This window comes from Letharia lupina (genome assembly GCF_014066315.1).
Source record: "Letharia lupina isolate WasteWater1 chromosome Unknown contig_10, whole genome shotgun sequence".
In the NCBI taxonomy this organism is placed as follows: Eukaryota; Fungi; Ascomycota; class Lecanoromycetes; order Lecanorales; family Parmeliaceae; genus Letharia; species Letharia lupina.
Genome location: NW_023502979.1, coordinates 717,658 through 729,087, shown reverse-complemented (window position 1 = coordinate 729,087; position 11,430 = coordinate 717,658). Strand labels below are relative to the sequence as shown.

Below are 11,430 nucleotides of genomic sequence, written 5' to 3'. Positions count from 1 at the left end.
AGAGAGGGACGAGAAATGAGACAATGAACCCTAGGTCTAGATCGACTGGACACTAAAGAGAACACTCGCTATGCTAGCTGACGGACGATTGGTGTCACAAAGGGGTGACGCACAGACGATCATGGGTGGAATAGTTGATAAGGGGAGATTAGATACAAAAGTTACAGTCATTACAGAAAATAAACTTTGCCCGAGAGAAGATGTTGCATAAAGTAGCAGGCAAGCTGTCAAAAGAAAAGTGACACTCTGCGGTGCCGAACCCCATCATTCTGAGGTCCATTTTGGGCATCAACCCGGACTGAGTTCCAATCATGATCGGACCTGCTCCAGGAACAGTATCAAACAATTCAGAGATTTGCTCGGTGATACTGACGTTCTTGAGGATTTGTACCCGTTTCAAGTGCGATTCTATGCCGCCAGTGTCTCGAGCCTGTCTAAATCTCCAACCCAAAATCTGCGATGACGAGTGAGACTTGCTCACATGTTTATTTTTCCAGACCAAGATCTTCTTCACGGTGGTTACAGGACATAGAGGATGTTTATAAACGCTTTGCATTGACTGTGATTGGTACTTCTAATACCTTTCTTGTCACACCCTACCAAAAACTTGCCGTCTATGCAAAACCCTCCTCTAGCTCTAGCTCTAGAAATCAAATGAAGCAACTAATGTAATCGCCTTTGACGTCTATCATCGAAAAGGAAACCACCCGGTGAAACCGCTCGATGGAGCCCATCCCTCCAAACCTCACTGTTCAGAAGAACCTGTATCTCCTCGCAGCACCCAGGCTCACCACCACGATCGCAGCAATGACTCCAATTATACCAAAGAACCAGCCCAACCCCTCGCTGCTTTTCCCTGGCACTGGCACGTTCATACCAAACAGACCACAAATAAGATTCAGCGGCACCAAAATCGTCGCCACCAGTGTGATCTTCGACAAAACTTCGTTGGCCCGATTGCCCTGTGCGATAGCACCGACGCTGAGCTGTGCTAGATAGTTGGAATGGCTGCGCGAGAGCATCTTCTCGAAGTGTCCCAGATTACTCATCATAGTGACGACGTGGTCCTGTATGTCGCCAAGGTAGAGGCCAATTTCGCCACGAGGCGTAACGCTGTATTGTTCGTTGCAACGTTTAGCGAAGCCTTTGATGACGTCCGCTTTTCCACCTAGCAGGCGCATGAGGGACATGACTTTCTTGCGGCATTCGCCAATCTGGCGCAACAAGGGAGTGAAATCTTCGACGCGGGCGACGAAGACCTGGTCTTCGATCGTATCGGCTTCATGCTCAATGGTGTGGATCGGCGGACCAAAAGTGTCGACGATATTGTCGATCATGGCGTAGCAGATCCAGTCTGCCGTGAGGGCCATATAGTCGCGGAGCTTGCCAATACGCTTGCGGACGTTGGCAGCATGGGGAGATGGTGTGTAGGTAATTGTGATGATACCTTCGCGGAAGACGACCATGTAGACGTTTACAGGCTCCATGTATTGTTCACTGTTGGTGTCCATTTGGAAGAAGGAGCGGAAGCAGACAAAGTAGTACTGTTTAAACAGTTCAACTTTTTCACGGGCTTCTTGGGTGTTGATGTCTTCAGTGGTCAGGCGATGGATACCAAAAGCGCGTTGGAAAACGTGAAGCTCTTCTTCGGTTGGATTGAGAATGTCGAGCCACCAAACACCGCTGTCATCTGGAAGCTCGAAGAGATCGCGGCATGTTTCACCTGGGGAAAGCAAGTCTGCAAAATCTGCGGCGTGGACGGTTGACTCAATCTCCGAAGAGAAGAAGCTATATCGACTCGGTCCTGCTAGGCTGTGTCGACGCTCTCTAGGCCCATTTACACCCAACGGATCCCCAGCTTTCTCATCGGCGCCATCCTTGTCATTGATCGCAGTATCGCTATCGTCAATGACACTTTCTGACCCAATCTTGAGCGAACTGGATGATTGGGTCATGATCTCGGGAACAGCCGCATAGCGGAGGTCGTTGAAGATCTGGGGCTTATTCCCCTGAGAGCTAAAGCTAAGTTTCTGCCTTAGACCATGCCCATTATGTGCTTTCGATTTCAAAGTTTCTGCAACGAATTCGTCCAGCTCCTCGAAGTCAATGTTGTAGGTCTTTGCAGATTCATCAATTGTAGGAAAGCAGACATCGTCTTCCGCTGGGTTATGGACGGAGGCGCGCTCATCCTTAAGGCTCAAGTTCCGGACGCTGCCATTATTGAATGTAGGTCGACGACTGCGACAATGGGTACCACCTGAGACGGTGCGCTGAAGACCAAGGTCAAGGTCAGAAGGCGCTCTGCTGCCAATTGTGTTTGCTCTTTCGCGTCGACGTGGGTCAGCAAAAGCATCAACAGAGTTTGCAGGCGATGTAGACCGAAAGGAGGTCGAAGAGTCTCTGGACCGATTGGGATGGTTTTGGCTTCTCCGAACAGTCCCACGCCTAGAGGTGGCAGGATTGAAAGACCCTCTTCGCTCTATGATATTCTCTCCGATTCCGCTCTTGTCATCGTCAATGATAGCTTGCTCGAAATCCCTAGATATGGATCCTGCGTTGAGGAGTTCGTCGTTGACCTGAAGGAGCTCTGGGCGGCCTCCGCTGCCAACGTTTTGAAATAAATGTCGCCCTTCAAGTGGGCTGCGAGGGCTTTGCGGACTGCCAACGGTATCGCCGCGTGGACGTGTAGAGGGTTGGTGGCGATGATCGTCGAGATCAGAAACGGGAGTGCTGAACCTCGTCTGGGATCTCTCTGATCTTGGAGAATCCATTGTAGCTATTGCTCGATATACTGGTCGACGAACTTGAAGATCTTGGGGTGATGCTTGTTGTAGTGATATGTAGGTACGAAGCCACTCAGTTTTTGATTGTGTGAAAGGGCAAGCGAGTCCCCGGAGCGTAGAGGACCGGGCCCTCAGCTCTGCCCTCTTCTTGAGCCAGCTTTAGGTCTGTTCAGGGCATGAATATCCGATGTGGTTTCGTCTTCTCCTAACTTGTTTGCACTTTTGTGTTGTCGTGTTGGCTCCCCAGAGCCCAATTATGGAGGCTTGAGGTCGCCTCCCAGGAAGACTCGAACTCTTGGTCCTAGGAGAGGTCGGATGAAGGAAAAGTGGGTGAAGCGAGGCCCCGCCAACTTGATGGTATTGATGTGATAGGAAGCCAGACTGGAGATTCGAATGTGTTCACGAAAGACTATGGTAGCCTTTCGTTCTCTCTATGAGGGATTTTGCTTTGCAGCGTTGACCGAACAGAAGCTGCGTCGGAGATAGGAAGGTGGGTAAGCCAAAGCGAAAGCGAGAAGAAGGATGATGGCAGGACAGGTTCTATGAGAGGGATAAATAGTGTTCTGAATGTGGTGTTGTGATTGATTTTGATGCAAAGTTGGAAGTTTCGTAGGTGGAAGTGGGCAGGTGATGGGATGAGCCTTTTTTTTCTTTCACGTTTTCTTTATGACGCTAAGCTACATAACGCTAAGGCCCAATACGGCAGATTGTACCGGCTGAGGCATTTCTCCGCCCGAGGTTTGTTTTAGCGGTGATATGATTGTGGGTGGGATTCCACATGCACGGCGTCACCTATCCTTCCAGCGACCCATACTCAGACGATGGCCACAACTACGACAACTTAATACTTCACGTTGAACTCCGTCTTTGCAGAAGCCCCACCCGTCCTCTCCGGCAGCAATACACAGACAAGCGCTTAGCGCTCCAATAACGACCTCGAAAGATAGCTTAGATGTGCTCTCTGCGCAAGTTAGAGGACACAGGTCGGAGCAGTACCAAGCGCATCCTTTGAGTCAACAAATTTGCCGTCAGCGGCAGCCTCAGGACCACTCTCTTTGGTGAGAAGCAATGCGGCTCTTCACCTTGATTTCTAAACGGGGGCCACAGGAGCCACTGCAGCGACTGACCCTACCGGTAATGGTACGTGGACATTTTCGAAGAGTGGATAGGATGGATATGACTACTGTACGAGAAGAAGAGTTTCGCGAGTGTCCCCTTTCAACTTGCCTTGCTAGGTATAAGTGACTCATGTGGCACTCGTCATACCTGAGTCATTGCCATTAACGACCGCTTCTACCAGATGTACTACGCTACGTAGTACCTGCAAACCTTGATAAACTCCGCCAATGATACCAAAATGCGAGGATCAAGGTACCTTCTTGCTTTCTGGGAAGAGCCGCCGTCAAATGTGTCGAGGGGCAGGCAACTAGATTTGACGCATTTAGATTATTGCTTGGCACCTTTTGCACTACATAGGTAGCTAATTACCTTGAGTACACTAACAAGTGATTCTACACCATTGTGCATATAGCATCTTGCACCGTCATGAGTTCATGACTGCCTAGAACACAGATTCACCTGCAACCCCATTACCTTTGCTATCCTTGATCGTCGTTCAATTAGCACTCCTCGAACCAGCTTTACCTGAGTATGCACATGAAGTCCGGAGGACCTTCTTGATTATGGACACCCTGTCTTCGCTCCCAGCTCGTTAGGCTGTCACGCCTCGAAATCACGACAGAACCTTCTGTTCCTCTGAACAAAGCCTGGGAATCCTGTCGTTCGTTGAAAGTGCGCTGTCTTCCTTGGATATTCGGCGCTTCCCCTATCTGCCAACGATGTATCAAGTCCGATCGAGGATGCGTCTTTGCGCCGCCGCAGAGGAAGCGTAGCGGAAAAAATCCGAGCCACTGATGAACTGTGAACTCGCCTCTCAGTTCATTTTCGCCTAGCCAAACCAATTCTGGCCAGTCATCTGCTGCAGTGACGACTGGACTACCCAACTCTGCCCCTCAACCCGTAACAGGGTTCAGTGGCGGACTTGTAAACGTAAGAGCCTCTACTGCCAAGCTGGACGCGATCGACCGTGGTCTCTTCTATATGGAGACTGACACCGAATTGTTTGAAACCTTCACAATTCACTTCGCGTCCAAAACGCCGTCGTTGTCTTTTCGAAAGGCTACACTGTGGACCAGCTTCCGCGCGAAAAGCCCGTATTGTTCCAATGTTCCTAGCAATCATGGCCATCGCATCGGGCATGGCACAACCCGAGCTGTACAGTACCTTGAGCACAGGAGCTATTCAGGCGTATGGCAACTGGTTAATGATCGGTCGGCAGCAATCGTTTGGAGTCAGTTCAGGCCACGACCACGACCACCGTCTGGTACTATCCCGCGGGCAGTTGGTCGTCCCATAACGACTACGAGTATATCCAATTTGCATCCACCATAGCCAGGGATCTTGGTCTTGGGCGAATTCGAGCCCCGGCCGAGGAAAAGCTCCTCTGTACCTGCAGAAGGCTCTTTCTTCCTTGGTCAAGGCATGACCTTTAACAACACCAGCAATGCCACTCAAGAGGTCAAGGTCGAGCGGCAACGAACCTTGTTGGTCTGCTACGTCAATCCGATTGCTCTCGTCAAATTGCTAGACATGGCGGAGGAGATAAATTCTGCATATGCTCGGACAGACAGCACAAAATGAACAGCGCTCCCCAACACTCACGGTCCACAAGTCATCAATCGATTTAAGACGCGACTGCACCTTTGGCGAGAAACGTACAAGCACACAGGTCTTAACCGTAAGTTTCAATCCTCTTGACCATTTTGAAGAATTCTTTGATGGCATATCGCGGTTTTGTCTGAAAGAATTGTTAACCTATGCCATGATCTTGATTCACGAACCCTCCCTTTACCAGTACTATCAGCCAGATCTGTTCAAAACGCCATATACTATGGATACCCAGGAAAGAGGTCTCGCTAGTGCACCTCATCTGCCTACAACATCCTTTTCTCAATGTGTTGCTTCTGCCCACGCTCTCTGTGAGTTGTTTGGAGCGTGGCACGTGAATGAAATATATCCATTGCCAAACCATTCGTTCAATCGAGACATATACGCACTGGTTGTTCTAGTCAAGACGGCGCTGATGGCCAATTTGTTGCTGAACCCAGCTCATCAATCGCGTACCAAGACGTATCAAGAGCTGGCCCGTACGTGAATTTGTGCCTCAAACAGTTGGTGGAAGCCGCGGGCACGATAGAGTACAGGATGCCTTACAAGTTTGCTGGAATGGCCATCGGCTTCGCAATTGAGAAGAAAGCGACTACGAAGTTGTAGGGTTACGGAAAGATATCTCAAAGTCTGGAGTTTCGAAGCGAGACGAATCACATCATTTACCTCTCTTTTCTCTTAACTTCTAGATTTTACTACAACAACAATCGAGCCTGAATCTTTTGCATATAATGTCCCCACTATATCTTCTCGCAATCCTAACGTCGCCGATTTTTCCACAATTCGACTCACAGCCTTAAAGGTGGGTTCCCTTGAATCAGAGACGTGTGCCTCATCACCCTTCCGATCCACCCCTCACATCTCCAAGTCATCCGCAACAGTTCGAATCCCGAGGCACTGCCCTTCCTTCACGATCGTTGTTCCGCGACGACCCTATTCGGCAGATAGATAGATAGATCGATAGGACGAATCTCCACTGCCTTCATCAGCCCGGAGACAAACCCGTAAGAGACTCCCCTCCCCCGTTCCAGAAGAACACTCGAAGCTTCGCGCACAAGGAAGGGCTCAATGATGGCCTGCAAGGCTCTGAAATTCATCTCCTGGATTGAATCCGCGGTCGCCCTTTGACTTCCACTTGCCCCGTCATGACCGCGATCACCTTTTTCTTCTTCTTCCCGCTCACTCACAAACCCGCTGCCATTTTCTCCAGGGTAGTTGGTTGATAGATACCCGAACGTACTTTCCCCACCCCAGACCTCCCATCAACGAAACTCTTCGCCCTCTTTGACCGGCCCTTGCTCTCGCCGAGGCCGGCCTCCCCTGGGGTGGGGGGAGGGTTTCCGTTCTCGCCCTTCGGACGGACGTGAGCGTTCGAGGTCTACCTGCACGTTTCGATGTTGCCGACGGAGCTGCAGATGGCGCAGGGTTCCGATACGGGCGGTTGCGACGCTGTGATTGTGCATGTTGGGTAGGGAGGCGAGAGGTTGAGGGTGGATGAAGCGGTTCGTCGGGATTACCTACGGCTGGCGGTGCCTGCTCGGCGTAGTGGGTATGGGCGTTGGACGTCTACAGAACTGGGCGGCGCTGTCTCGGATGTGTGCATCTCACAACTTGCCGTCCGGTGTGGGTATCCGCACCCGCTGACCAGTCTAAAACGTCACCTCGTGTTGTAAAACACGCAGTCTGGCCAACCTCTGGAGACTCACTCGATTCAAGGCCGTTATTATACAGCGTGGTCTCAAGCACCATCGTTCCTCACCCAAATCATCCCTTAGTTGAATTGTAGATGATAGCTCCAACCTAAACAGCACCAGCAACGCAATCAATGACTGCATCCCGACAAACTTCCGACCTCTCCTCCCTTGGGGTGGAAAAGGATTATCGCGATGAGGGGGCTGCGAAAAAATTTCAAATCGCATTTTCTAGAATTTCTAGAATTTCTACCATCTTTTTGAACTCGACAACGACAAGCTTGATTATAAATTCTCCGGTATATAAAATGCCACCTCATAGCTAATACTACAAATCATAGAGTGAAATTTTGATTGACTCAGCTTCACATCTCGCCCTTGTTGCAATTTCTCCCCCCCCCCCCCAACACGCCGAACGCCGTTCCCCTTCTCTCTACAACATATCAGTACTACTTGGGCACGTCATAAGTCGCTTCCAACGCATTGTAGTGCGAAAATAGCTTGTTAGGATCATATTCATTCTTGAGCGCATTCAGCCGCGGCAGCTTGCGTTCAGTGTACCATCCCAGCTGCCCTTCGTCGCCGTGCCCGTAGTGGACGTAGACTTCGATGTTGCTGGTGCTAGCGCCACTCGTCGGGACGAAGAGACTGCGAGCGTCGCGGCCGACTTGGGATGCGGCGGTGGCGAAGGAGCTGTTTGGGAAGCCGACGTCGAGGAGGCTAAGGTTTGGGGAGACGGTCGTTAGTTCTTTGGTGGGAATGGGGGGGGTGAGGAAAAAGGTGACCCACAAGCGTGCGACAGCGTTGCGGTATGGATAGGCGGTTGCGTCGTCGGGGACAGACTCGATGACCCGAGAGGCATACATGTCGATTGCGAGGAATGCTTCGCGGAAGTCGGGGTACTGCGCGTAGACGGTGTCCATGTAGCTGACTGCGTCGATGAGGGTTGGTACGTCGATTTGGTAGAGATTCAGGCCCCAGACGCTGTGGAAGTTTCCTTTGATGCAGGCGAGGGCGTCGATGCCGAATTTGGACGAGGTCTCGATGTCTTTCCACGGGATCATGGTGATGTTTTGGTCGAATGGCCCGAGTTCTATTATTGGCTGGATGAGCGCCATGCCCTCTTCCAATGGGCCAGCGTAGATGAAGTTGGCGAAAAGATATGTCTGGAGGTAATGTCAACGGGCACTTTTCGGCTGTAGGAGGTGGTTGGTTGATGACTTACGCCTCCGAATGCCTCGTTGTAGGCGATTGCTATGTCTATTGAGAAGGCGTCCGGTAATTTGCCAGTATAAGACCGCGCGAACTCGTAGAGGGATGCGTTCTGACTGGCATGGAACCTAAAATCTGCGCTCATGGCTTGGCCGTTGTTTGTGAAAGTGTAGACTTGGTACGTGGCTGACGTGACGATGCCGAAATTGAAACCCGCGCCTCGCATGCCCCACCACAGATCGGGATGGCTTGTCGCTGAAACATTGACAAGAGAGCCAGTACCTGTTACCATTCTGACCGATTGAAGAGCGTCGAGCTGTAAACCGTGCAAACCTCCGTAGGGTCCAACACCGCCGCCAAGTGAAGCTCCGACTAAGCCGACGCAGGAGCATGAGCCAACCTCTGTGAACAAACCTGTTAGAGCATAACGCTTGCACGGTGATAATGAGAAGAATAAAATCAATGGTGATTTACGTACGAAACTCTTTTCCAGCGTCGTACAACAGCCCTGTAATGTTGGCAAAGTGAACGGATCCGCCGACTGTCATGGTATTGGCGTCTTTATCGATGGAGACGGTATTGAAATGGCCAAGGTCGATCTCAATTCCGTTCTCGACCGTATCCAGAGTTGCTGAGTAGCCGTGCCCGCCGCCCGTGCCGAGAAATGATATGTTTTGATGATAAGCATATTCGATCTGTTCCCAAAAATTGTTAGCGGCATCTGTTTGTATCATTTGTCCCGAATGGCTTGCTTGAGTCGAATAGACGGACAATTTTTTGGACATCAAGATCGGTAGTTGGTTTCACAGAAACAATATATGTTGGCGCGCTGAAGGCGTTCCATCTCTGGGTAGTCTCTAGCGTATAATTGTTCTCAGAGGGAAGGTAAACCTCAGATGTGTCCGACAGGTGGCTCCTGAAGTAGGAGGCTACTTCTGGACCTGTCTGAGCACACACCGTTGTAATGACGAAGAGAAGAGTAAAGATTGACGATGGGAAATTCATGGCTTCGCATTACTTGATTGTGAAACTTAGTCCTCTCTAGTGAGGCGTGAGAGGGACACTGTTCTTTAAATCTCCAGCTTTCTTTTTTCCCCATGTCAGTTACGATCTCGATCCGGACACGCCACAGGCGAAACTCCCTGGCTATCTCCTGGACATAATCGGCAAGGGATTTGATGACGGCAAGACTCTAGGCCATTCTACTAGAGAATGTTCCGTGGTGAGTGGTAGATCATTAGAGTGGCAAGTCATTGAAAGGCTAAGTTGAGCCTCGGTCTCATCCACGCTCATGATTCAGACTTTTTTGGGCAACCCAGCCTATCATTGAAGTCCGAGCAATGGAATCCGAGGATGAGCTACAAAAAGGGTGTGTGAGATCCTGATAGGTAAGGTGTGCGGCGTCATAAGAATAGCAAGTCATTGGAAGGCTGAATCTAGGCTCGGTCTCGTCTACGTCCACGGTTCATAGGAATTTAGGTAGCTTATATTTCAATGAAATCCAGATATGAGCTGGCAAAAGGGTGCATGAGACCTTGATGGGTTAGCGCGGCGGCCTCATAAGAGTAGCAAGTCATTAGAAGCTGAAATGGAGTCTCGATCTCTTCCATGATCCATGAACTTATTGGGTAATTTCGGCTTCAATAAAGCCCAAATGCAACATAGGAGCTCCAAAAAGGGTGTGTGACAGGTTCAATGTTCCGATTCGGAGGTGGAAAGAGGACACATTCGGACTTCGGTAGATTTCAGTGCCTTAGTATCGGCAGGCCACTTCAACCCGATGCTAAAGTAGTGAGTGGTGGTACGACGGTCATCGGCCAATTCGGAGGAGAGAACTCGCTCCCACTTTGTCTCGCGAACTTCTTGTACCTCCAATTGCTCCAAGACCTTCGGCCGTAATTGGATCCAATGATTCACCGTGTGGCGCACTCTCATATCTCTCGACATAGCCTACAATAATTCAGGCAGTCATACATACTCAGGTACTTGCGGCAAGGACTGCAGCCGATTGCCAAAACAGTGTGACTTGATGCGGGACCACAATCAAGGTATCGGCATTATTTTGAATACCGCGAGCTCAATTCCAATCTGATTGCAGCAAGTCAATGTCGCAGATGCATCTGCTAAGCTTGGAACCCAGATTATGAACGATGGAAGAAGTCCGGTGAGGTGTATGTTGTTGGACTGTTGTTGGTTTCATACAAATCGCTATTAGCGTATGCACAAAGGTTCGGAATCCTTGGCGCTGAGAAAATCGCACACACCCCACCAAGAACAGTAGTGAATAGCTTCATCTTCTTCATTACCATAGTTCTATTACTACCCTACCTTCGTAACAAGTAAAGTTGCTATATACCTCGCTTAGCCATTTCTTGGTGTTTCTTCTGATGATTTTATATAGCTCCCAATTGACGTAGATAGCACACAATCAATCGAGCGAATGAAGGAGGGAAGGCCTGTAGGTATTGTGGGCGGAGAAAGAAATACCACGATATCGCTAAGCGAGGTATATAGAGATTTCAATTGTTATGATTGATGAAGCTATTCACTACTGTCCTTGGTGGGGTGTGTGCGATTTCCTCAGCGCCAAGGATTCCGGAGCTTTGTGCATACGCTAACAGCGAAATGTGCCCCCGCTAGTGGGATTCTCGGTACGTTAGTCTAAGGCCCGAATAGCGCACAGTCAGATATTATCTCATACACCAATGGCAGCAAGGATGAAAGAAGAAGACACTGTGATCTTCGAGATTAGAGAAGCTGAGTCTTGGGACAGTCTTCCAATTCGAGTATGAATAGAGAAAAATGGTAAAGTGGTTCGACTCACAACAAGCCGGAGTTGCTTTCCCTGACTAGAAAAGATCGTCATGCTGTTGTTAGCCTAAATCACCTTCAGAATATCATGTCCGGTCCTTGTGTCGCTCTTGCTCGCTCCCTCCCTCCCTCCCTCTCATCCTCTCATCCTCTCTTTCCACCTTGCTCAAGAGACTCGACCTATGACGCACTAGATCTTTCTTACT

The 11,430-nt window shown here is 49.9% G+C and overlaps 3 protein-coding genes across 3 annotated transcripts; 1 reads left to right on the top strand and 2 right to left on the bottom strand.

The window, feature by feature from the left end:
* Positions 1-752: 752 nt before the first annotated feature.
* On the bottom strand, positions 753-2,771 carry HO133_000221 (uncharacterized protein; the record flags this gene model as incomplete). Its single annotated transcript, XM_037291161.1, has 1 exon — positions 753-2,771. The coding sequence occupies one exon, from the start codon at positions 2,769-2,771 to the stop codon at positions 753-755; it is 2,019 nt and encodes a 672-aa protein (XP_037152596.1).
* A 2,251-nt stretch (positions 2,772-5,022) lies between these two features.
* Positions 5,023-5,483, top strand: HO133_000220 (uncharacterized protein; the record flags this gene model as incomplete). Its single annotated transcript, XM_037291160.1, has 2 exons — positions 5,023-5,166; positions 5,235-5,483. 2 exons carry the CDS (start codon positions 5,023-5,025, stop codon positions 5,481-5,483), a joined length of 393 nt encoding a protein of 130 aa, XP_037152595.1.
* A 2,167-nt stretch (positions 5,484-7,650) lies between these two features.
* On the bottom strand, positions 7,651-9,198 carry HO133_000219 (uncharacterized protein; the record flags this gene model as incomplete). Its single annotated transcript, XM_037291159.1, has 3 exons — positions 7,651-8,367; positions 8,427-8,827; positions 8,892-9,198. The coding sequence occupies 3 exons, from the start codon at positions 9,196-9,198 to the stop codon at positions 7,651-7,653; spliced, it is 1,425 nt and encodes a 474-aa protein (XP_037152594.1).
* Positions 9,199-11,430: the final 2,232 nt, after the last annotated feature.